The 23,274-nt window shown below is 44.6% G+C and overlaps 3 protein-coding genes across 11 annotated transcripts; 1 reads left to right on the forward strand and 2 right to left on the reverse strand.

Moving 5' to 3' along the window:
* Positions 1–289: 289 nt before the first annotated feature.
* Positions 290–5,454, reverse strand: zgc:101783 (uncharacterized protein LOC447883 homolog). Of its 7 annotated transcripts, none has more exons than XM_041038961.1 (10): positions 5,195–5,454; positions 4,267–4,423; positions 3,339–3,422; positions 2,706–2,765; positions 2,487–2,595; positions 1,545–1,603; positions 1,388–1,438; positions 1,216–1,300; positions 698–824; positions 290–459 (listed from the first exon to the last, which is right to left on the reverse strand). In XM_041038961.1, the coding sequence occupies exons 2-10, from the start codon at positions 4,292–4,294 to the stop codon at positions 370–372; spliced, it is 693 nt and encodes a 230-aa protein (XP_040894895.1). In that variant the 5' UTR covers positions 4,295–4,423; positions 5,195–5,454; the 3' UTR covers positions 290–369. The 7 variants fall into 7 exon arrangements, with proteins under 7 accessions (XP_040894895.1, XP_040894894.1, XP_040894896.1 ...); XM_041038960.1 differs by having other exon boundaries at positions 4,267–4,305; positions 5,195–5,271; XM_041038962.1 differs by having other exon boundaries at positions 4,267–4,426; positions 5,195–5,209.
* Positions 5,455–6,396: 942 nt separating this feature from the next.
* LOC121181724 lies at positions 6,397–17,613 on the reverse strand. Of its 3 annotated transcripts, none has more exons than XR_005894069.1 (14): positions 17,066–17,613; positions 16,876–16,969; positions 16,682–16,769; positions 15,747–16,083; positions 14,499–14,592; positions 13,439–13,526; positions 12,376–12,682; positions 11,981–12,074; positions 11,617–11,704; positions 10,955–11,273; positions 10,461–10,554; positions 10,261–10,348; positions 8,817–10,050; positions 6,397–8,657 (listed from the first exon to the last, which is right to left on the reverse strand). XR_005894069.1 is itself a non-coding variant. In XM_041037839.1 (13 exons), exons 1-13 carry the CDS (start codon positions 17,124–17,126, stop codon positions 9,502–9,504), a joined length of 2,301 nt encoding a protein of 766 aa, XP_040893773.1. In that variant the 5' UTR covers positions 17,127–17,613; the 3' UTR covers positions 6,397–9,501. The 3 variants fall into 3 exon arrangements, 1 of the variants encoding a protein (XP_040893773.1); XR_005894068.1 differs by having other exon boundaries at positions 6,397–8,660; XM_041037839.1 differs by having other exon boundaries at positions 6,397–10,050.
* Positions 17,614–18,727: 1,114 nt separating this feature from the next.
* kcnj11l (potassium inwardly rectifying channel subfamily J member 11, like) lies at positions 18,728–22,903 on the forward strand. Its single transcript, XM_041037840.1, has 6 exons — positions 18,728–18,846; positions 19,732–19,900; positions 20,124–20,363; positions 20,443–20,712; positions 21,001–21,208; positions 22,170–22,903. Exons 2-6 carry the CDS (start codon positions 19,742–19,744, stop codon positions 22,598–22,600), a joined length of 1,308 nt encoding a protein of 435 aa, XP_040893774.1. The 5' UTR covers positions 18,728–18,846; positions 19,732–19,741; the 3' UTR covers positions 22,601–22,903.
* Positions 22,904–23,274: the final 371 nt, after the last annotated feature.

The raw sequence follows: 23,274 nt of genomic DNA on the forward strand, positions 1-23,274 counted from the left end.
CGAGTTACTTCTTTAGCATCTATTTATTCTATAAATAAATATTTTATTCTTTAATGAAGACAGATGATCCAGAGCAGCCCTCGCTGACGTACATCATCCTTCGAAGCTCAACTAAAATTTGTAAAATTAAGAAACGGTTTCCTGGGGGAAACGTCTTCACTGTCACAGTAACAGATGGAGAGGACGAAGAAGCGTAGGCCACGTGAAGAGCAGAACTGGTTCATCCAGTCTGTCGTCCTTTACTTTACATACCTGGCTTCAGATCTCTTCTTAAAGTTTGAAATATCACCTGTTCCCACCTCAGTCCTCCAGCCCCACTGTGTTTCTCCTGCTTTATGTTTTGTTTTACAGGTTTCAGGACGCAGCAGGTCACTCCAGGTATTTGGGGATGCAGCCTTGCAGTTCGATGAGCTCAGGCCAGTTGTCGTATTTATTTTTTTCGCGGTCATTCTTAAGATACTGTAACAAACAGAAACACAGTGCTGGTTCTTATTCAGGCCAAACAACTAGATAAAAGGAAATGATTAGTCAATTAATTGATCAGTTGACTGACAAAAAAAAACACGGCAGTATCACACTAAACATTAAAAGGAATTCAAATTGAACATGTCTTCTACATTAGACCAAGATGGTGAAACCAGAGAAGAGTCTCTGAGGGTTAAAGAGGTTCTGATAAATCTCAGCTGGCAGGTCATACCTTCTCAAAGTTGCTCTTCACTGTTGCTCCTTTCCCACCAACAAACACCCAGTTGTCTCTGAAGCCCAGTGACTGGACCACAGAGCTTCCCAGTTCAGCAATCAGCTTCCTCGCCTCCTCATTTAACCTGTCAGACACAGACATGTCAAACGTGGACACTAAACTCTTACGCATGTCTCATAGTGTTTATTAACATGCACCGTCAGGACCAGATTAAGCTCCTGAGAGGCCTCTACACATTGCAGCACAGTTGATTTAACTGGTAGTTGTGATAATTTATAGTCTTTTTTTTTCAGTTTCTCAAATATGAATATTTTACAATTTTCTACCTGGGGCAGTTGCCTGCCTTATTGACCTGGTTGGTTAATTCAGCTCTGACAACTTTTTTTTTTGAGAGTTTGAAGAAGTGAACGAGAGCAAACTTTGGGCCCAGGACCACGTTTCTCTGATAACATCTGATTTATCAGTTGATATCACAGCTGATGTAAAAGGTGTCTGGAGAAGAAAGAGATTTTTACTTTGTTGAAGGATCATCATAAGACGCCATCAGCACAACAGATCCTTTCTCGATGCTCTTCAGGAATTCAATGAGAGGTTTCACGTCTGCAACACAAACACAGTCCACAGTGTTTAAACCTTCAGAGCCTCGTCTCAGTTCAAACACATGAAATGAAACGTGTTGTAGCTTACCCCCACCGTACATGTCAAAGTGACCGCTCTTTATGACGTCCCCTGTTTTACCTGTTAGAGGAGGAGACTGATGAATTCACCTGCAGCGACTTTATCATTAAGAATCATTAATGAAACCGCAGCAGAGGCGATGCAGGTTTGTTGGTTCAACACTCACCGCTTAGTATAACGATGTTTATTCCAAATCCAGCGTTGTTTAATACTGTTCCCAGAACCCTGAGAAAAGTTTGATAAACTGTGGATGTCAGCTGATGTGTCAATACATCAAAAGTCAGCTGTTCATTTGGCAGCATTCACTGCAGTAAACACCATCTTCAGAGAGAGAAAGTCAATTCACAGAAATAAACGTGCGTATGATCAAGAGGTAAATATTCTGCTTTATTTATCTGTATATTTTAATTTTAAATTACTTTATCGATCCCTCCTGGGGAAATGACTCTCTGCATTTTACCCACACCAAGTGAATGAAACACACACACAAGCATGCACATGCACTAGAGACGCTGGGGCAGGGGGCTGCCTAGCGAGGCGCCCAGTAAACTGGGGTGGATCGGTGCTTTGCTCAGGGGCACCACATGGTTGCGCTTGGTCGAGGGATCGAACCCACGACCCCTCTTAACTTGCTGCGCCACGGCTGCCTCCACGATATACATGATGTATAATTAATTTATCTATTTATCTGTACGATCAGAATTTAAAGATGTACTAACACAGATCAGAGTAAGCTGCTGCATAAACAGATAATGATATGGAGCTGGAATAATGTAATGAAGAGTGTAGACTGAGTGTGTAAATAAGGACTTATTATGATGGAGGAAACCAATTCTAGATTTGACCTTTGTAAGAGCAACATTCATGTGGGTTTCAAATGAAAGTGTGTTGTCAGGCCAGATGCCCAGAAACAAATGGATCTCAGAGCCAGGGAGCACATTTTAAAGGAACACGCCACCTGTGACAGATTCCTGCTAAAGATCATGCATCTCTTTACAAAACTGAGGAGCTTGAAGAGGCAGAGAGTCGTACATGCAGCTACAGACGTGTGGTTTGGATCAGTGAGGTCAGATTGAAGCAGGACACACAGGAGAAGAGAAACACCTACAGTTTCTTTTTGACACAGATCTTTGGAGCCATGACGTTGGCGGCTCCGCTCAGGATGACGAAGCTGAAGTGATCCTCTGGACAGTCTCTCTGCAGGCCACATGATCCAGCTGGAGGGGAAAGCAGAACTGATTAATCCCCCATCAGCTCCACCAGACTGACGTCACTGAGTCATCATCATCATCATCATCATCAGGATCAAGTTTAATCAATCACTAACCTGATGGTTTAGAGGACGTCTTGGACGTCTGACTGGACATGTCGGAGCCTTCAGATGAAGCTGGAAACACAAGATGCAGAGACGTTAAAGTCACAGGACGAAGCTACAGGAAGTTACAGGCAGATTTCCTGTTAAAGAGATAAATATCTGTATCAACCACCAACTAGTTGCAGGCGTGAAGCGTCGGCTGGGATTCATGTCAGTTCTAACATGATCCACTGTCCACTGATCCACTGTCTAGGTAACAACATGTCCTGAGTTCATCAAACCAGGTGAGGACCTGCTAAACACAGGATCTGTCCCAGCACCTACACCTGTGCTCTGTCAGGTTTAAAAACTACACTCAGTGAGCTCTGCATCAGGAGCTGTACTCTGACACTGGATCCAGGTCTGGAGACTGGGGGGGATCACTGAACTGTCATGTTCATGAAACCAGTTTGAGACTTTAGCTCTGGGACCTGGAGCTTTATCGTGCAGGAAGTTGCCTCTGTTTGATGAATTTCAGGTTAAATAACTGACTTTTCCACTGTGAAGCTTCTAAACAGACATGATCAAACTAACATGCAGGACACTGTCACATCAATCAGACAATGAAAGGCTGAGTCATGAGCACGAAGCTGTGAACGCTCCTACCTGTGAATGGGTTAATGTATTTCTGCTGAATGACTGTGATAAAAAGAACCACGGGCACCAGCACCAGCGTGCACAGCAGCGCCCCTGAGGGACAGAACCAGACAAACATGTAAGTGAATAAACTGTATTTAAGTCATCACCAGTTCTACCAGTCAGACCACATCACAGCCGAGGGCTGAACTGAGAACATGAGATTCCACTTAAATCTGGAGTGCATGTAAACCTGCAGCAGAGTTAATCTGAGGGATCTGTCTGTCATGAATCTTTGCTTCTTTCTTGTCAGATCTTGGATCATTTTCTCTCTTCAGATCAAAAATAAAAATGAAATTTATACAACAATGTGACGGTGGGAGAAGAAATAAAAAGGAAAATTCACAATCAAATTGAGATTTTAGTTTAGTTTTAGGACCGACTGGCTTGATGATACAAGATTTGCATCGGGGGATTTACATGTTTTTTTTATCAGAAACAAAAACTAAACAAATGAAAAACCATTTCTAAAGGAGAAAATCCACAGCAGGTGAACCAACATGGAGACGTGTAGGTGTTTCAGGTTAAACACTAAATCTCATCACATCTCATTTAATGTTCACTCAGAGACCAGTTTATTTGATTAAACTTCACCTTTTCAAAATGCCATTACACAACTTTCCTACCTCTGTTTAAGATTTAAATATGGGCTGCTCAATAAACTAATAATTCATTTTAATTTTATTTTTAATGTGAATTCTGAGTGAAATCATCCTCCAACTATTACAACGAATAAAGATGAAAATCTGTAAATGAAAGTTGAAGCAGAGAAACGAGGGATCAGTGACACACAGGCACACCCGAAGGAAGTAACCTCAGTAATAAAACACACACATGAGCACACACACTCACACGCATGCACTCACACTCACACACATACACAGACGTGAAAACTTACTTTTTCTGAAATTCTGTCGTCTGGACATTTTGGTTTTTCCTGTTGAAGAAACAGAGGTCTGAGTGTAGGTCACTGCTTCGTCTCCTGATTTGAAAGTTTTTGAAGCTCTTCTCTGACTCGGACTCACACAGCGTTTCCTTCACTGACTGATCACGTCCTGCTGTGATGAGGATTCACTGAGGTCAACAGCACTTTTCACAAACAGAACATGACTGTGCTCTGTGTATTTTCATAACTGATTAATCTGCTAATTACCATACTTAAATATTCGTTTCCTTCTTCAAAGTGAGGAAACGTAAGTGTGGAACATGACGTACAGACATGAACATGTCCTAATGTTTCTCTGCATTCGCTTCCTCTGTCTCTTTCTGATAAATTTCTTTTCTGAACAAAAGCATAAAGTTAAAAAACAGTTTTACTTCATTTTGATCTCTTCTTCTGCGTCTCAGTAAAAATGTGTTTTTTTCGTTTTATTGCTGCAAATAAACTTTAGGCTGCAAAAGAAAATCTTTTTGATCATTCTGTCTTTTAAATTCCAGAAATTACAAAAGCACAGCCAAACATTTGTTATGTTCAAAACCCAAAAATAATCAGGTGATCATCATATAAATAAAGAGACAATCAGCAGATTCTCGCAGCTGCGACGCTGGAACCAGCAAATGAACATTAATCAAAAAGAAAAGTGACTGATTAACAATTAACACAGAAAAACAAATCAGGACGGTGTGTGAATCCAGGTCCTGAGGAAACACACTTCCTCTCTGCGACCTAAATGAGAGCAGACACCTGTGCAGGTGCAGAGGCTGAATCATGGCTCCTCTGTGGGACCAAACCTTTACCTGAGCTGCTGGTCTGACTTCACCCTGACCCCAGAACAAAGACTGTTACAGTAAAATGTGTGAAAAAGTCTATGGAGTTTTGTACTGACCGACTCTGACAGTGAGCATGCCTCTGACGTCCCCGCTGACACTGAAGAGCCAGCTGTTTGTTAGCTGAGCTGCCAGGAAAAACAGGTAGATCCTGTTCCGCCTTCCTCAGCCTAATCGCCCGGTTACAGCCAATGAGCTGCACCCAGCCGGTCAGAGTCCATGTTATTCATCTGCTGATAACATAAATGTGAAGAACTTTTTACTGTTACCATTTGTTTTTACAGAAGCTGAATGAGCAGAGCTGAAAGGCACAAGGAGCTGAACTCAAACAGTCAGAGCTCAGTCCTATGGCACTGAACAACACTGAGATCTAACACAAGCTTCAGATAGGCCTGGATCAGAGGCAGGGGAAAACACAATGAGCTTCAGCATGAAGACAAAGAAGAAATGAAAGAGAAAAAACAAGGAGGAGGAAGAGAAAGAGTAGAAACGCTGATAATAGAAATAATGATAAACACTCACATATTAAATTACAAAGGGTGTTCTGCACATTCTCCATACCCTGTTCATGTGACTGAGTATTACCTTCTGAAGAGAACAGAGGACAGAGGACAGAGAACAGAGGACAGAGAGGACAGTTTCAGCCACAGAGATAATTAAGTTGTAAATAATTGCGAAGTAAACGTTTGTTACTTTCTTTGTCCCTGGTCCTGTTTTGTGTGATTAGTGGTTTGAACATTGCGTCTCTGAACCTGACCGAAGACGTCAGCCTGAGGAGACGGACTCGGCTCAGACTGGTTCAGCCGCTACACACACCCTCAAACCACCGTGTGAACCGAGGGTGTGTCACAGGGATCCAAACATACACCAGAGAACACCGTCTTCACCACGTTCATGAACCATGTTCTGGCTGCTTAGAGTCAGTGATCAGTATCTTGCCCAGGGCTGCCTAGAATCGAACCACCGACCTTCTGGTTAGTGGATGACCGGCTCTAACAAAGGCAGCCTCTCCACAGCAGAGTGAACTCACTTAATATCCCAGGATTTCTGTCCTGCTGCCCTAAAAACTCACTGAAGAACCTCATGTGGATTAATCCGCCACTGAAAATAGTCCGTAACTGAACATGAGATTTGTTGATAGTACGAAAAAAAGATAAAAGAACAGCAGCCTTTTGTTTTCCTGCTCATCAGCTTCCACCTGATCACACGGAGGTTTCAGCTTTGGGAGACATTATGATGATGGACAGCAGGAAGTGGTTCTGGTCCATTTATTGAAGGCTACAACAGGAACACGCCATCAGGTCCTTCTTGAAAAATATCACAAACAGATGAACTTTGGTTAAAGACCAGTCTGCAGTCTGAGTTCAAACGACCAAACATTTCACACAGGTGCTGCGAACCGACAAACGAAACTTTCACACATTCAGAGTCTGGCTGATGACACAACAGTTATTGCATTCACAGGCAAGGTCTTATGTACAACTCAGCCACTGAGTCTCAGTTCTTAAGGCTTCCAGCAGAACTGGATCCAGCCTCTGACTGAGTCCATCTCCAGGACCACGAACAGAGCTCAGTGTTTCCCACAGGAAGAGAATTTATTCCGGGCTGCAGCTCATATTTGCTTCATTATCAATTAACCTGCCCATCATTTTCTCGATTCATTGTTCAGTCTATAAAATGTCCAAAAATGTCCCAGTTTCTCAGAGTGACTCTGTTAGTTCTGATGGACTGATACTGGAAAAGATTTTTATTTAAAATCAGCTCTTCAGGTTTTACATGGACAGACACCAGAGGACATCAGTCTGTCCAAACTGTCCCTCTTAGACCCGCTGGTTCAGGTCTTTTTTTATCTGAGTTCTGGGTCAGTCTGCTGACGCTTCTGAATCAGAGCCTGTAAACACATGTTCACAGACTCACAGCTGTTGTGTTACCAACGCATCCTATGTTTATTTTGAATTGAGCGACTTGGTTTTTCTCAGGGACGATCTGATGTGTAACCGTCATTGAGGCCGTTACTACACTGTCCTCACTGTTCTTCCCTGATCCAGGTTCTTGGATGTGACTCGTCCTTGTTCTTTTGTGTGACAGAGGTTTTGTATGAAAATAAAAAAATCTGTGGATGAGGAGGCAGACGAGCAGATGCTTCTGAAACTGCAGCAGACGAACGGGAAGTGTCTCAAACATCTCCAGGTGTTTTAAAAAGTAAATTACACAAAAAACAATTTTGAATAAATACAAAAACGACCAAATAAAACCTGTGTGTGAAACACCTGAATGCAAGTTATGATGTATGTTCATCTACATTCATGTCCAGTTTGACTTGAAGCCACATCTTCAGTCCACAGTGGTCTACATCCCAGTGTGTTAGTCTACATAGACTGGTGGTTTACTGGTAACACTGGTTTACAGTTGTTCAGGTCTCAACAGGCAGAGCTGCACAGGTCTCAGGTCTGAGCGATAAATGAAAAGTACAATTATTTCAGAAGGTTTCTCGTTTTTGCATCATCTGATAAACTGCACCTGTGGAGCTGATGAAATTCAGTGAATCCTCCTTTATACCGTCTCCAGTCTAATATCATCGGATTTATTCTTTACTCTGTTGCAGCCAAGGTCTAATTTTTCTGTTCTTTCTGTTCATGGTAATTCAGAGTGATGGTGTGGTTATATCAAAGACTAATTACTGTCACGGTCAGTTACTCTGTCAGCAGGAAAACATAACCATGCGACATCCTGTTAATTCAGTTCATTCTCATTCGACTAAAAAAAAAAAAGCAGCAAATCTCCTGAACGAGGAGGGAAGATTCCAATATGGTCAAACGGGTTAACGTGACAAACTCAAAGGTGATCTGAGTCACTCACAGGAAAATCTATCGGTGTGACGATTTGATCTGATGCTGCTCAGTCTGTGTGCAGCGACGGTGCACCACTGCTGCAACACAACAAACACACAATGGAAGAACCACACATTATGTGTGTTTCCAGAGATTATGAGAGTACAGGTTTAGAGGGATGTTTCTCAGGGTGTGAGAAACCACTCTGACCTCTGACCTGGACCAACCCTGAGAACAGGACTCAGTGCCACAGGCCAGCAGAGCAGCTTCAGTGCTCTGGATGCGTTCAGGTACAACACTGAGTGTAGGTCACCTGGGTTTTCCCACAGCTCTGAGCTGTGAACAGAGAGTGTGTCACTTCTCTGTGGTGGAAAAGGATGTGAAGGAAAAACATCAAGAAAACGAAATAAAGAACAGGAACATAAGAGTTCCATAAAAACAGCTGGATCCAGTTACAGCACATTTCATGGAAATGAATCATTCAGACTCTTCTCTCACTGGAGATGAGAAGATGCTTTACTGCTCTGTCTCACAAGAAAAAAATCCTGGATCCGCCACTTTGACCAGATCCACACCAAAATGTAACGTGTTCTTCACTGGACCGTGTCCCGTCCCTCCACCAAATCTGGGGCAAATCAGTTCAGATTAAAAGATCTGAACCCATGTAATCCTGAACCTGAACCATGTAATCCTGCTGACAAATAAACAAACAAACAAACAAACAAACAAACAAACAAAGCAACAAAGAGACACGGGTTAAAAAACATAACCTCGTCAGCTGAGGTCATCACTGGAAAATGTTAAGTTCAAATGCAGTTTGATTAACAAAGCTGAACAAAGACTTACATACCTTACACTGTAAAATGGATTCTGTTAAGATGAAGTTGCGTATTTGAGAATATTGTGAAAGGTTAATCGTCACATCTCTGTATTTATGGTCATATTTATCTTCATGTTTTGTAAACAGTATCTATGGTGACACAATGAATACATGTTAGACTGTATATATGAAGCAGGTGCTGCACTGGAGACGGGTTGTGTGGCAGTTGTTTTCTTGGACTTACACTGAAACTCAAACTGGTCTGCACATCACTGTGTGTGTGTTCTCGAAGGAAGACATCGTAAACCAATCAAACGCGAGATATTACGCGACCTGTGAGGACAACTATACCGACTCAAACAAAGGTGATTAAAACACAGGTGTATCTGGACCTTCAGGCGCACATGAGCCAGAGGATGGAAATACGGGAAAAACCGTGGGTGAGATAATTATAATATTAACTGTGCAGCCCTCCTATTAAGATGGACAACACCCCTGGGCGGTGTCCATCTCCAGGACCAGTCCGTCACCAGCTCCATGTGGAAGACCAACAGCCACCACCCAAACGTGGCTCTTCACAGAGGTTCACCAGGTCTACATTTCCTCTGTGGTCCGTCAGTGTGGTTTACTCCTCGACACAGGCGGTCCAGACCTCCCTGACAGACCACAAGCGACGCCACTACAGGGACGGTCTACGTCCCCGGAGCATGATGGTCTACATGAGGGCGTTGAGGTGTCCGGAGTGTCCTACTGAGTTCAGCATCAAGGCTCTCTGTTCCAGCGCCGCCCTCTCCTGCTCTACCATGGCTCTGTCCCGCTCCACCGCCACCCTCTCCCTCTCCAACCACAGCCTCTCTGCCTGCACAGCCGCCCTATCTCTCTCCACTGCTGCCCTATCTCTCTCCACCATCTCCCTCTCCCGTTCCAGCGCCGTCCTCTCCCTCTCCACCATCTGCCACTCCCTGTCCAGTCCTCCCAGTGGCCCGTCACATGTCTCCGAGCTCTGCTGGTTCTGCTCCGTGGCGTCGCAGAACGCCTCCTGTCCGTAGTCGGAGGAGGAGGGAGGGGGAGGAGGAGGGGCGGGGCGGGGCCTGTGTCTGGGGGCAGGGTCAGGGTGCTGCTCATCGTCATTGGTGACAGGGGCGAGGAGGGGGGCACTGCTTGCCAGACGACCCTCCATGGCTTCATTCATCAGGTGAAACCACGGCCAGGAGGAGGCACCGTCTGCTACACTCTCCATCCCTACAGGAGGATACTTCAGATCCTGAGAGAGGAGGAGAGGATGGGAGGAAAGGAATCAAGGAGAGGAGAGAAGGAAAAAATGAATCTTTGTGTCAGTGAGGCGTCTTCAGTAGGAACCAATGGGCTCAGAGCTGAGAGCCACAGACAGAGGAGAGACGGACGAACAGTCTCTGTGTCTGAACATGAGATTTGTGTTTGACTGTAACAGAAATGGAGGTGAGCACCAGATTACCTTATATCTCCTCTTCAGATTGTCCCATTTCTTTGCCATCTGGTAGGTTGAGACCTTCCCCTGCAGCCCCAGCTCCTTCAGGATGGCCCTGAGAGAGACGGAGGACAGACACCGTGAACAGAGGACAGATTCAGACCATTGAGGAGAAAATATGGCATTTCAGCTGCCGTATGACATCTAACCACAGCAGAGAGTCTTACTTCCACGCGGCTTTGGCGGCATTTCTCCTGCCAGTGAACAAGGCTTCGTTAGCAGCTCGGAGTTTAATCATCCTTCTGGTGTCCTGGTCTGTCACTGTGACGGAAACACACAGGTGTTGACACAAACAGTAGAGAGATATGCACTATGAGCTGTTGCTGAATGTGTGTATTCGTGTGAAAGTATGTTGGTCTTATGCTAATCATATGCTAACCATATACTGACAAAATATATTGTCAGACAAATGAATGAATGAAACAGATGAACTGATGAACTGTTACAGAAACCTAATCACGCATAAGATTCTCAAAACAAGCAACAGAAGGACAAAGAAATAATAAAAACATAACTAAATATCCCAGACTGAAATCACACACATCAGTGATGAACATGTGAAAACATGTTTAAAGAACGTGGTTCTGTTTACATCACTAACATTTTCATCATCTGGACCAACACTGAAGGGACGATGATAACCCAGAGGAACCTGTCTTACTTTTATAAGAGAGGTCAGAGGGTGTTGAACACTCTTCTCCGCTGGCGTCAATGTAGGTGACGTTCCCATCAGCCTCTGTGTTGTCCCCCCCCACCATGCTCTCCAGCTCCGACATGCTGCTCCTCTCTGCCATCAAACAGTCTCTGTCAGGAGGAGGAGACGATCCAAAGACGCCGTCCTCCTCGTTAGTCCAGACGGGCGTCACTCTGGGAGCTTTCCCCGCCAGACGTCCCTCCAGAGCATCACTCATGAGCTGGAACCAGGGCCACGAGGCTGGGTTAGTCTGGTTCTCCATCCCTCGAGGAGGAAACTTCAGGTCCTGCAGACGTGTAGACAGAGACAGGAAGGCAGACACAGCGATCAGAGACGAGAACTAGGCAGCAAAACCTCCAGCTTACATCTCCTCAGAGTCTATAACAAATACAACAGGCAGAATTCAGAGTGCACTCAGTTTACCCCCCCCGAGTACAATTAAAAGCCTCACTACCTCATTAGAGCCACGGAAAGTCAGAGCAAGTGTGAAAGCAAACTAAAGAAAAAAGCTTCTCAGTTGTAGGAAATGAAGCCTCCTGAGGACCTTCATCATGGCTACAGCGCGCCTTCACTGGCTGTTCACTGGCTTTGAAGTTTGTTGTGCAGATCAAAGTGTCGAAGGTCGTCACCTTGAATTTGGTCTTGAGGTTGTCCCACTTCTTGGCGACCTGGTCAGGTGTTATCTTCCCCATCAGACCCATCTCCTTCACTATTCCCCTGTGGAAACAAAACAAAGCCAGTTAACTTCTCTCAGTCACTTCACACATGGTGTAATTTAGTAATGACAATGAGAATCAATTCAGAATCGGAGAATCGATTATATCAACACAGCTCTATTCTTTGAGTTCTTGCTCTTTTATTCTTCGCTGTATATCAGTGGTGCTGTTGGAATTTCCAAAACCAAGAGAAAGAATCACAGTAAATAATTCCCAAGATGCCAAAAAAAAAAATCTTTTTAAACTACTGACCACATTTTATTTTGTGCTCCTTTACCTCCAGGCCGGCTTAGCGGTATTTCTCCTCCCGGTAAACAGAGACTCGTTAGCAGCTCTTAATTCAATTAGTCGCCTGGTGTCTTCCTCTGTCACTGCAAAACAGAGTGAAAGAGACTGAAATGCAAAGTCACAGATAAAACTAACCAGCAGTGAAAAAGACTAATTCATCTTTTCTCCACCTTGACCAAAGAAACATTAAAATGCTGCTTTTGTGTTAAGGCATCTGTGATTGTAATAACATGAAGATGCTTCGCTGCTCCAGGTTTTGTTGAATAATGTCTGATAAAACACATCTGATTCATGAAAAGACAGATGTCATAAAAAATAAAACCCTGATCTTCCATAAAACAAGCGCACACCTACACATACACACAGTTTTCTTTCACTTCTTACATTTGTAGGTGAACTCAGCCATCCGGTGCAGCTCCCCCAGAGCCGTGGACCCGTTCTTCTCTTCGTTATCAACCAGTAGGTCCATCTCCGACTCCGTCAGAAACTCGGCCATTCCCCCTCTGCTCCGACGGGCACGTTTCTTAGGCGTTGGCGACAGCGGCTCACAGTCTTCATCTTCGTCCTCCACGATGGGTGTGAGGATGGGTGCGGCACCAGCAAACCGTCCCTCCATGGCGTCGTTCATTCGGTAGAACCAGGGCCAGGAGCTGGGGTTCGTCTCCACGCCTCGAGCAGGAAACTTCAGCTCCTGGTGGAGACAGAGAACTCTGCAGATCGTCCACAGAGGGACCTTATCCTCCTGCCACCAGCACCAGCTCCTGTTACCCACGGCTCACAGGGATGTCACTGCTTTTCTACACGGTGCATTAACTATTTAAATGTGTGCACAATAACACAAGGATGTTATTTTTTTAAAAAGCAATGGAAGAAACATTTGGTCACAATCTGAAGGAACGAGGGGAGCTGACCCGTGAACATCAGGCCTCGTGAAGGAACCTTTTCCTATTCTTAACCTCTCCTGCTGTTTCTGTGAGCTTTGCTCGTACAAGTGTTTCAGGTCTGATTTAACAAACTGTCTTCACTGGACAAACTGAGTCCACAGTCAACAACCTGATTTATGTTCTACAGATTTGATCATTGGTGAAGCTGCAACAACAACTGTTTGATGAGCAGAAAGTTTGACAGTAACCGTGACACGGATCATTCGGCTGCACTGGAAATACTTTTGATATGTTAAATAAATTTTAATAATAGCACTAATTTACTTTTACTTGTGTAAAAATTGCACAATTTGGTATCACTACTTTTACTGCAGTAAAGAACAGAGCTGCAACAACTAGACAATGGAAAGAAAATGTATCTGTAGATATCTGTACAGTACAGCTGCCAAGGTGTGTCCGGTCAAATCAGAGCTGTACTGCGACAGAAAGGAGGAGGGTCTGACAGACATTAACCGTGACACTGCAACCAGTCATGGACAGCTTGTTTCTGGAGCTGGACCTACCTTGTATCTCCTCTTCAAGTTGTCCCACTTCTTGGCTAACTGATCCGTGGTCAGTTTCCCCTGAAGACCCAGTTCGTACAGAATTGCTCTGAAAGACATGACGCTCATGTTGAATCTCACAAACTGAACCTTTACCAGCACGACCCACATGTGAGACGATGTGACATGGTATCATATGGAAATGATATCAAAGAGAGAGATGATACCGGAGAAATATAAATGGAAATCCCACTTAATTAGAATTACTGCCTCGTAGTTTATACCTCCAACCAACCAGTCAGTCAGTCTGTTCAGGCTCATAGAACATACACAGTAAAGACTCTAAGGAATTTAATAAAAAGTATAATGTGTATTTTATCATACTTGGCAATGAATTCTTGAGTTATGGCCAAAAATGTGTTTTACGAGGTCACGGTGACCTTTGACCTCTGACCACCAAATTCTAATCAGTTCATCCTTGAGTCCAAATGGATGTTTGTGTGAGATGTAAAGACGTTCCCTCCACCTGCATTGTCCCATTCATGAGAATGGGACGGACAGATGGACACCACATGTAAATTAAGACTTGTTTCAGATAAAAGATCAGGCCTGGGATTATTTATCAAGCAGGAATTTACAGACATGAAATATGAAACATGAAAAAAGTAAAGAAAGGAAGAATTATCCAATTAAAAAATGATTTACTTAAGGTGCACATATGAATTCAACATAACATCAGAGGTCTGAGATAGTGGTAGTGGAGATTTTAATGGTGCACATGAATGCGAGTCCTCATGTGAGCTTGAAACAAAAAACACTGCACCACAGTCAGTGCTATTACAAATCTCCTAATGTTTCACACATTCATTAAGCCAGTTCTGAGAGACTGAACAGAGTCTGGACTTTCAGACTCCACCTCTGCCTCAGTCATGACTCAGCACTGAGTCATGAGGAGAGCCTGGTTGAGTTATGGTCCCATTACTGTACATGACTGAAAGCAAAGTGCTCTGGTCCTGGTGCAGGGACAGAACTCACGTGTCTGAGAGGAAACCACACAGAAACCGTCTGAAGCTTCACTCACCTCCAGGCCGGTTTGGCTGAGTGTTTCCTGCCAGTGAAGAGTGCTTCGTTTGCAGCTCGAAGTTTGATCATTCGTTCTGTTTCTGGTTCAGTCACTGTTAAGAAGAACAACAGTTTTTAGTTACACAAACAGTGAAGATGGACTTAAAGAGAAGGAAAGAGCTTGGAAGAGGACGAATAATTCAACAGCATAATGTGACTCTGAAACACAATCATGCCTGGTTCTGTTGGATTTCATAAAACTGCCCTAACCCTAACCCCATGCTATGAGTTCAGAAACCCACTGTGTTTCATTCTAACCCCCTCTTTGAACTGGGGTAAATGAATACTGATGCCTTTTTAGTATTTTATGTCACCATCGAGAATTATCCCCAAGATCTTTATTTTAGGTAAGAAAGAAGTTCCTGGCGGCTGGACAGGTTCAGGCATCATTACACCGGGTGCACTCCAGAACCTGACTGGCACAGTGCCGGTGGTCTGACATGGTTTCTGCCTCATTTCAAGTCTGCACCATTTGAACCAACAGCACTGTAAACAACAGGGACCAATAAACTCATTTCAAACAGCTCATCATGGCTGAACCCACATGTAAAAGGATCTGTAGTGTCTCTGCCAACATGTACAAGCTGAAAATGAATTTCAAGTTCTCCACAGGATGTCCGCCACCTGCTGCCACTTAATAATCAGCTGACAGAGAGACCTGGTGTCGTACCTGCCGTCTCCTGTGCCACCTGTCCTGTCCTCCTGTGCCATGATAAACTGCAGCTGTCTATCCTCCTTTCTGTAGCCCGTCGTTAGTACGATGAAGTAACACTCTACACAGGGTTTCTTCAGGATTCACCCCATTAAATTTCAATTTACATTTTAATACCACAGAAGGTAATTTAGTGCTTCACCATTACACCAGTACACTAGTATGGAGGTATGACTGAAAACCAGTGGGAATGATATAGAATTATTTTTTATTGTATAACATATTTTCAGTACTTTGCAGCAGGATTTAACAATAAATCCAGATGCTATAAGTAACTAAAGGACTTCAGCCTGGACCCTGATAAGCAGCAGAATGGATTAACCAATGGAATATGATTAAGGAAGGTAATTTGTTCTTAAATCTGTGTTTGCAGATACCCTGTAAAGCTTCATCATCAGATGAGCAGCGCTGCAGGTCATGGACTCTGACCCACACTAATCTTACTGAACCACCTGAGCTCTTCATGTCAGGGCTCAGTCAGGAGGGTCGGCCTACTTTTATAGGAGCACTCGGTCATCCTCCTCCAGCCCATCGGGACTCCCTCAGCAGGAGGAGCCTCCGTTTGAACCGTCCCATCGTCCTCTGCCGTCTCTGCTGCCACCGTGTCCTCCATCTCCGTCTTGATGAGGAACTCCAGGATGTCGGTGTTCTCCTGGTTCTGGCTGGGTTGGCTGTTGCCGCGGTGACCAACGTTGGCAGCGTTCTCTGGGCTCAGCACCAGGTTGCTGTTGTAGAGGCGACCCTGCATGGCTTCATCCATGATGTGGAACCAGGGCCACGACTCCACAACACCCCCAATGTTATCCTGGCCCTGGTAGGGCTGCTTCAGGTCCTGGAAAAGACAATAAGGTTTATCTACAGGAACATACTGACACCTACAGGTTGATGCAGGTATGTACACTATCAGTGTGTGTCTGAATAGTATGGAGTTAGCACATGTAGCAGAACAGCAGCAGCACAGTCTGTGTTTTTAACACATACAGTGAAAACACAAAGTAGTTTGCAGAATAAAACTTTTTTTAAAGACACTTGAGACAAGTAAGGAAAATGTCTAATCTGTGATTACTTTGAGGTGTTAAAGAATTTCTTTCAGAGAAAACAAGGATTCCTGTAGCATCAACCAAATTATATTAAAGACTTTTAAAATTGGTGTGTCAGCACCTAACCAAAACTCAGGTGTCTTATCTCTCTCATGTAAGTGGTGATAGATAGGACAACATGTGTACCAACAATCACCGGACAGCTTCGACTAAGTCCACGTCCACATGAGCACGTTTAAATTTGTAAACAAAGTTTTTGTTCTCTGCTTCAGACCCCGTCCAAACTTGTCTTTCTTTTCAAAAGTATCTTCAGTGTGAAGAAAGGCACAAAAGAAGAAGAAGAAGTGCACCTTCACTGATCGTGTTGTGCCTCGGGGCATCACACGGTACCTTGTACTTTGTCCGCAGGTTGTCCCATTTCTTGGCAATCTGGTCTGCTGTCAGCTTCCCCTCCAGACCCAGACCCTTCAGGATGGTGCTGAGGGAGATGGGGGGTGAATCAGAGCAGGTGAGCTGAGAGGGAACCTCATCAACACAGGTGTAAGATAAGACACCTCCTCATTAAGCCAAAGCCGGGTTCATACCTCCATGCGATCTTAGCAGAGTTTCTTTTCCCGGTGAACAGAGCCTCGTTGGACGCCCTGAACTCAATTAGCCTCTTCACATCCTCCTCAGTCACTGCAGGTACAGGGGTCAAAGGTCACCAGCACTGACAGGTCAGCTCACCTGTACACAACAGCATACAGGTATGAAACACATCCCACCAATACTTACTTTTATAAGAGTTTTCTGGGAACTGTGGCAGCGGATTGAGGGCTGGCTCCATTGTGATCATGGACGGGGAGATTGTCTGTAGTCCAGGGGCAGCAAGGGAGCAAGGGGGGAGGGAAGGAAGAGGGGAGGCAAGGAGGGGGGAGTGGAAGTGTGTTGGTATTCAGGCCTGATGCTAACTACATCCGCAGCTTTCCCGCTTTGTTCCTCCTACAGCAGAGCTCCTCCGTCCATCACGTGAGGCAGTGCCCGTGTAGATTCACCGTAACTTTGACCAGGCGGTGCTTATCTGTGTCCTCCGAGGATAACTCCCGGTAAACCGTTAAAAGACCCAGGTTGCGAGCTAGCACAGGCAGCTAACCTAAACAACAACCCGACACAGACACGGGCTTCCCGCCACTCAGCGACACCGGTTCTCGTTAGCTTTGGCTGCTTCTGACATCCGCTGTGTAACGGTAATTTATGCCATTGCTACGGGAGTGCACCAAACAGTAAATAAATCCGTTACCGTTAACGGAGTTAGCCCGCATCCCATTTCCTCTGTTCCGAGAGGAGGGTCGCTCGATAACTCCACCCAGGCCTGCCTTCTGTCATGTGACCTCCACATCGGGAGGGCGGGGTTTGACGAAAACAGACCTTTGACATTTCATACGGTGAGGTTTATCATATGATTATTTTTCTGATTGATCGTCAAAAACACAATGTACAACTGAAGAAGCCACGTCTCACATCTGAGAAATCCATGAAATGTTTTAAGTTTGCTTCAACAATAACCTAATCAGTTATCAATTATCAAAATAATCTCCTGTTGATCGACTAATCCTTTCAGCCGTAAATACAAAACGCACAAAGAAATCACATCAAATCTATAGCACAATAGTTCTGCTTGCTGTTCACTTATTGAATATTCGGATAATTTATTTCCTAATTCAACAATTGAAGTAAGAGCACACGAGTATTCCCTTAAGAAAACAAACAAGCACACAAACAAAGAGACTGGTGCCATAAAATGTTCGTCTATGTGAATAATATTTGTTTAATAAAATCAGTTTTTCATTGTAACTCTAAACATGATAAAAATCCAATAAAACGCTGTGGTAAAGGAAATAAAGCTGTAATTCACGAACATAAACATTCCTGGAGACTCTTTTATTGAGTTTTGACGAAGCTTGACCTGCAGCTGATTTATCGATCACCTCTCCTCTCTTGCCCTCTGCGGGCAGCAGGAAGCCTCTGCACGGTGAAGCCGCTCAGCCTCCACTGAAAACAACAAGTTCACCACATTCAGATTACACAGCGCCGGAAGCAGAACCGGGTGGCTTTCACAATTAAAGTCTGTTCAGAAAAACCTTTTGTTAAATTTTCATAAATAAAGTTATTTTGAGGTGTGTGTCTAACACCGGGACAGTGAAAATGAGGAAGATTAACCCCCTGTCCCTGAAACTTTACCTCTATTCAGTAATGACCAGGGAAACGGAAGAAATGAGCAACAAAACAAGAAGATGTTTCTTCCGCTTCCCCGATGCTGTGTGTGATATGTTTACCGGGACTACAGGCTGTGGACTTGTCCGTGTTTTATTTTGAAGGCGATGAGCGATCCTGCGGCCTCTGCCGTGTCTGAACTTGACTCAGGTCCTCGGTGTTTGGACGGATAAACCTTGTGATGGGGGAGCGATGGAGTCCGTGTTGAGCCTCACGTCGACATAAATGAAATAATCAGTTCTAATCTGTAAACATCTGAGATATTTGTTCGTGTCCGCGCTGAGCTGCAGTTTCCTGAACAGGTAAGGTTTCTGTGTGTAACCAGTGTTAAATGGACGGTTGTCCACAGCTGTGAACACAGACGCACAAGACAAACACAGCGGACAGAGGATGTTATGATCCGCTCTGTTCATCCTGAACAAACGATGCAGGTGTTGAAAGAGAAGGATCAGCTGACTGTTCTCTCAGGTGTTTGGTGTGAATTTATAGAAGATAAATTCCTGATGGCAGCGCACTGTCGCTTATTGTCTCTATAGAAATTATATAATATTTCCTTCGTGAACAGTGTCTCTAAATTTCAGTCAGAATATGTGAAGTTCCTGTGACAGCCCTGCAATATTCATTTAAATTGTCCTGCTACAACACACTTCTTTATTTCTTCAGTGACCATAGTAAAAATATTAGCACATTTATTCTATCTATCTATCTATCTATCTATCTGTCTATCTATCTATCTATCTATCTATCTATCTATCTATCTATCTATCTAATTATTATTACTGATGCATTAACATGAAAGGAGCATTTTACTGTTGTGGCAGGTCAGGGTGAGATGTTCTAATCTTTAATGTTTCCCTGTAGTGACATAAAAGTATTAAGTATCATAAAATTTAATACAAAAAATCAAACTAATTTCCTCATTACTGAAGCACGTGAATAAATGAATTGCTGTCTCTAATAATGCTTCAGGTGTATTCTGATAGAAATGATAACATAATATGACAGTACCATAAATTCACTTCTGATTTTTAAAGTTTGATCATTAAAGCAGGTTCAGACATGAGCAACAGCTTCACTCTGTCCCATCAACAATCAGAGACATGTTACACTTCACCCAAATCCTACTGTTCTGACTGTGTGTGTGTGTGTGTGTGTGTGTGTGTGTGTGTGTGTGTGTGTTTGTGCAGCAGCAGCATCATGTTGGCCAGAAAGGGCCTCCTGCCGGACGGCTTCCTGCTGACCCGTCTAGCCGAGGACCAGAACCAGCCGAACCGCAGCCGCTCCAAATCTCAGCGAGCCCGCTTCATCACCAAGACCGGATCCTGCAACGTGGCTCACAAAAACATAAGGGAGCAGGTAACAGAACCCCAACAACCTGCAGCATCAACTCTCTCTGGAAGCCTCTGATCAGTTGGACTATGATTAGTGGAGCTTTGTCGATCAATAAGTAACAGTGATTTTAATCAAATGTGTGTGTGTGGGGGGGTGGGGGGCATGTATCTTCATCCCCAGTGAGAACTACGCCCTTGCTTTCCTTTTGTTCAGGTGTATTTACCTTCGCCTTCTTGGTGTGTTTCAGGGTCGGTTCCTGCAGGATGTTTTCACCACCATGGTGGATCTGAAGTGGCAGCACTCCCTCCTCATCTTCACCTCGGCCTTCCTCTGCTCCTGGATGCTCTTTGCTATGATCTGGTGGCTCCTGGCCTTTGCCCATGGAGACCTGGAGCCTCGTGACCCCTCCAGCGAGCCTGGCCCTGTCCCCTGCGTCACTGCCATCCACTCCTTCACCTCCGCCTTCCTCTTCTCCATTGAAGTCCAGGTGAGCTCTGATCGACTGATCCTAGTGCAGACATTTGATGTGCAGTTAGCTGTGAACTCTGTGGTTCTGTCCTCTCCAGGTGACCATCGGTTTTGGTGGCAGGATGGTGACGGAGGAGTGTCCTCTGGCCATCACCGTGTTGATCATCCAGAACATTTTAGGGCTCATCATCAACGCCGTGATGCTCGGCTGTGTCTTCATGAAGACGGCCCAAGCCAACCGGCGAGCAGAGACGCTCATCTTCTCCAGAAACGCCGTCATTGCTCCTCGAAACGGCCGGCCCACCTTCATGTTCCGAGTCGGAGACCTGAGGAAAAGTATGATCATCTCTGCCACTGTCCAGCTGCAGGTAAAGTCTTTCAGCCATATCACATGGCCTTCATCAGCGGGTGTTTGCTCATGGAGCATAAAGCTGTAGGTGCATGGATAAATTACTGTGCAGGTCTACCAGGTACAGGTCCAGGCTGGTTGTTTCCAGTCTTTAGACTTTGTGCTAAGCTAAGCAGCTGCTGGGTGTAGCTTCTCTGAATCTCTGAATCTCCAGAGCAGAAAGACAGAAGTCCAGGCTCTTGTCCTGAGGCTGTTTTCAGTTGAGCTGATGACACTGAGTCTGTGTCTGGTTGTGTTTCCCCTGCAGGTGATCCGGCGGACAGTGACGGCTGAGGGCGAGGTGATCCCGGTGTGTCAGCTGGACATCCAGGTGGAGAACCCTCTGAGGAGTAATGGCATCTTCCTGGTTTCTCCTCTAATCATCAGCCACACCATGGAGAGAGGGAGTCCTCTGTACGAGCTCTCCGCCCAGTCGCTGGCCTCCGAGGACCTGGAGATCATCGTCATCCTGGAAGGTCAGGAGCTGGGATCCTGTTTCCCCGGAACCACATTATATCTATGCAGGATCTGTCATGGAAATTGTCGATTCCTCATTAATGAAGCCTTAGTTTGAAGCTCTAATCATTTGTTGTCGTTGTAATCCATTTCAACGACAAAAAAACTCCACAGGATCCTCTCAATTCAGTTTACTTCAAAAAATAAAATAATTGTCTGCCCAGGTAACCACACCTACACAGATCCTTCAGAAAGCCACAAGATCAAGACTTTACCAAAGACCACAAACATGAAAAAATAAAAATCAGTGTAACAGACAAAATGAGTCAGTTTCATCAGGATATGTTTAACATTCAAAAACAAAGTACAAAAGAACAAGTCATTTGTCTGTGCTCAGAAGTAGAATTTCCTCATGTTAAAACCTCATTAATAGGTCAGGCCACCAGGAGGCAGAAATGTCCCAAAATAAGAGCCCTCATTTATATCCCTTAGTAAAATAAAAGCGTGGCTGTGGACTCATTTATCATGTGTAGATGTAGTTTTTGTATTTTGTGAATTGCTTCTCTTTTCTCTTTTACTCTTGTCCTGTTTCTTTCTGCTTTGTGCTCTTTGTGGTGGTGATGTGAACATGTTTTGGTGTCAGATCTCAGTCTCTGTTACTAACACTTGTCCCTGTGGGTATAAGTACTGGTCTTGTCCTGAAGGAGGCTTTTTGCTGACATAATGGCCTTTTTCATTTCAGATTTGTCCAGATGTTCAAACCCGTAGTGTTCTGGGGTTGTGTTGCTTTAAACTGTGCACAGCAGAGCTTTGCCTGGGTGATTTCTCTGTGTGAGACCTGGTGGTTTCCGTCCTCTCAGCCTCAGTCAGACGAGTTAGAAGAAGACGTGTGCAGTTTGAAGTCAGCTGCAGTGCTGATCTGTCTGATCTCTCTTCACACTCCTCTGAGTCCCTGAGTGTCTTTCCTTTCTCTTCCTTCAGGTGTGGTGGAGACAACAGGGATCAGCATGCAGGCCCGGACCTCCTACACTCCCGAGGAGATCCTGTGGGGGCAGCGCTTTGTCTCCATCATAACAGAGGAGGACGATCGGTATTGCGTAGACTACTCCAAGTTCGGCAACACAGTTCCCATCCGGATGTCGTCTCTCAGCGCCAAAGAGCTGGACCAGATCAGAGGAGTCCAGGAGGGAGGGTCTGACATCCAGCTGCAGGGATGGGGGTTGGTCCGGGCCGGCAGAGGAGGTTTCCGCAGAGGAGGACGGGCCTGCGACAGCTCCACCCCTCAGCCCTGGTACACCCAATCAGAGAAAGCAGAGAGAGAGGTGGACCAAAAAGGGCAGAAGAAGACGGTGCATCTGGAGGTGATTGGACGACAGATTGAAGAGGACGGACTGGGAGACATGAGCAACTGAAAACGGAAAAAGGCAGCGTCTGGATTATTGTACAGTAAACGATCATTTTATCCACCTGATCCCAGTCTCATGACCTGAATCACCTGTTTAAACTTCTACCTTTAAAGTCAGAGCATCTAAAGGACTTTATTCTTTATTCTGTTATATTCTATTATACATTTGGTAATAATGATAAAATACTAGAGCAGAGGTCATGATCAACAAAACCAACTGTCCTCTCAGTTTATTACAGCTGAGCCGAAGCTTTGTCCTGTTCCATTGTTGTTGTTATCTCTCAGTGATAAAAGACGCAAAGCTTCCATCTGTTCATGTGAGTGAAAACATTTAACCTTTAGTGTCACACCATCGAAACAACTTTTTATTTCATTTCATTTCTTCCTGTGACACCTCTTATTTAACAAACTTCTTGTCAGAAGCAGCTTGACATTTTGGGAAATACAACAAGATGGATACAACAGTCAGTGCAAAATGTTCATCAGGGATCTTCAGAGGTGCTGGGAGGTGGATTTTCTTCCCTTTGGATGGAGCCAGGCAGCTGGTTCCACCTGTTTTCAGTCACACAGCTGGAGTCTCTGCTGGAGTTGTCCTCTTGTGGTTCTTCATCCTCTTTTATTATAAATTTGATCTCAGTCACATAAAGCCCAGAGTTTACATCGATGATTATACTGTCGAGA

The sequence above is a fragment of the Toxotes jaculatrix genome, chromosome 5 (assembly GCF_017976425.1).
Source record: "Toxotes jaculatrix isolate fToxJac2 chromosome 5, fToxJac2.pri, whole genome shotgun sequence".
Classification (NCBI taxonomy): domain Eukaryota; kingdom Metazoa; phylum Chordata; class Actinopteri; family Toxotidae; genus Toxotes; species Toxotes jaculatrix.

Coding starts and splice junctions, on each gene's coding strand:
- zgc:101783 (XM_041038960.1), bottom strand. Junction 2,596..2,705: donor GACGTCCTCTAAACCATCAG/GTTAGTGATTGA, acceptor TTTCCCCTCCAG/CTGGATCATGTGGCCTGCAG. Junction 1,301..1,387: donor CTTTGACATGTACGGTGGGG/GTAAGCTACAAC, acceptor TTTGTGTTGCAG/ACGTGAAACCTCTCATTGAA.
- LOC121181724 (XM_041037839.1), bottom strand. CDS start 17,126: ATGATCACAATGGAGCCAGCCCTCAATCCGCTGCCACAGTTCCCAGAA. Junction 12,683..13,438: donor ACTTGAAGAGGAGATACAAG/GTAGGTCCAGCT, acceptor TGTCTCCACCAG/GAGCTGAAGTTTCCTGCTCG. Junction 11,274..11,616: donor ACCTCAAGACCAAATTCAAG/GTGACGACCTTC, acceptor ACACGTCTGCAG/GACCTGAAGTTTCCTCCTCG.
- kcnj11l (XM_041037840.1), top strand. CDS start 19,742: ATGTTGGCCAGAAAGGGCCTCCTGCCGGACGGCTTCCTGCTGACCCGT. Junction 19,901..20,123: donor ACAAAAACATAAGGGAGCAG/GTAACAGAACCC, acceptor GGTGTGTTTCAG/GGTCGGTTCCTGCAGGATGT. Junction 20,713..21,000: donor CTGCCACTGTCCAGCTGCAG/GTAAAGTCTTTC, acceptor TTTCCCCTGCAG/GTGATCCGGCGGACAGTGAC.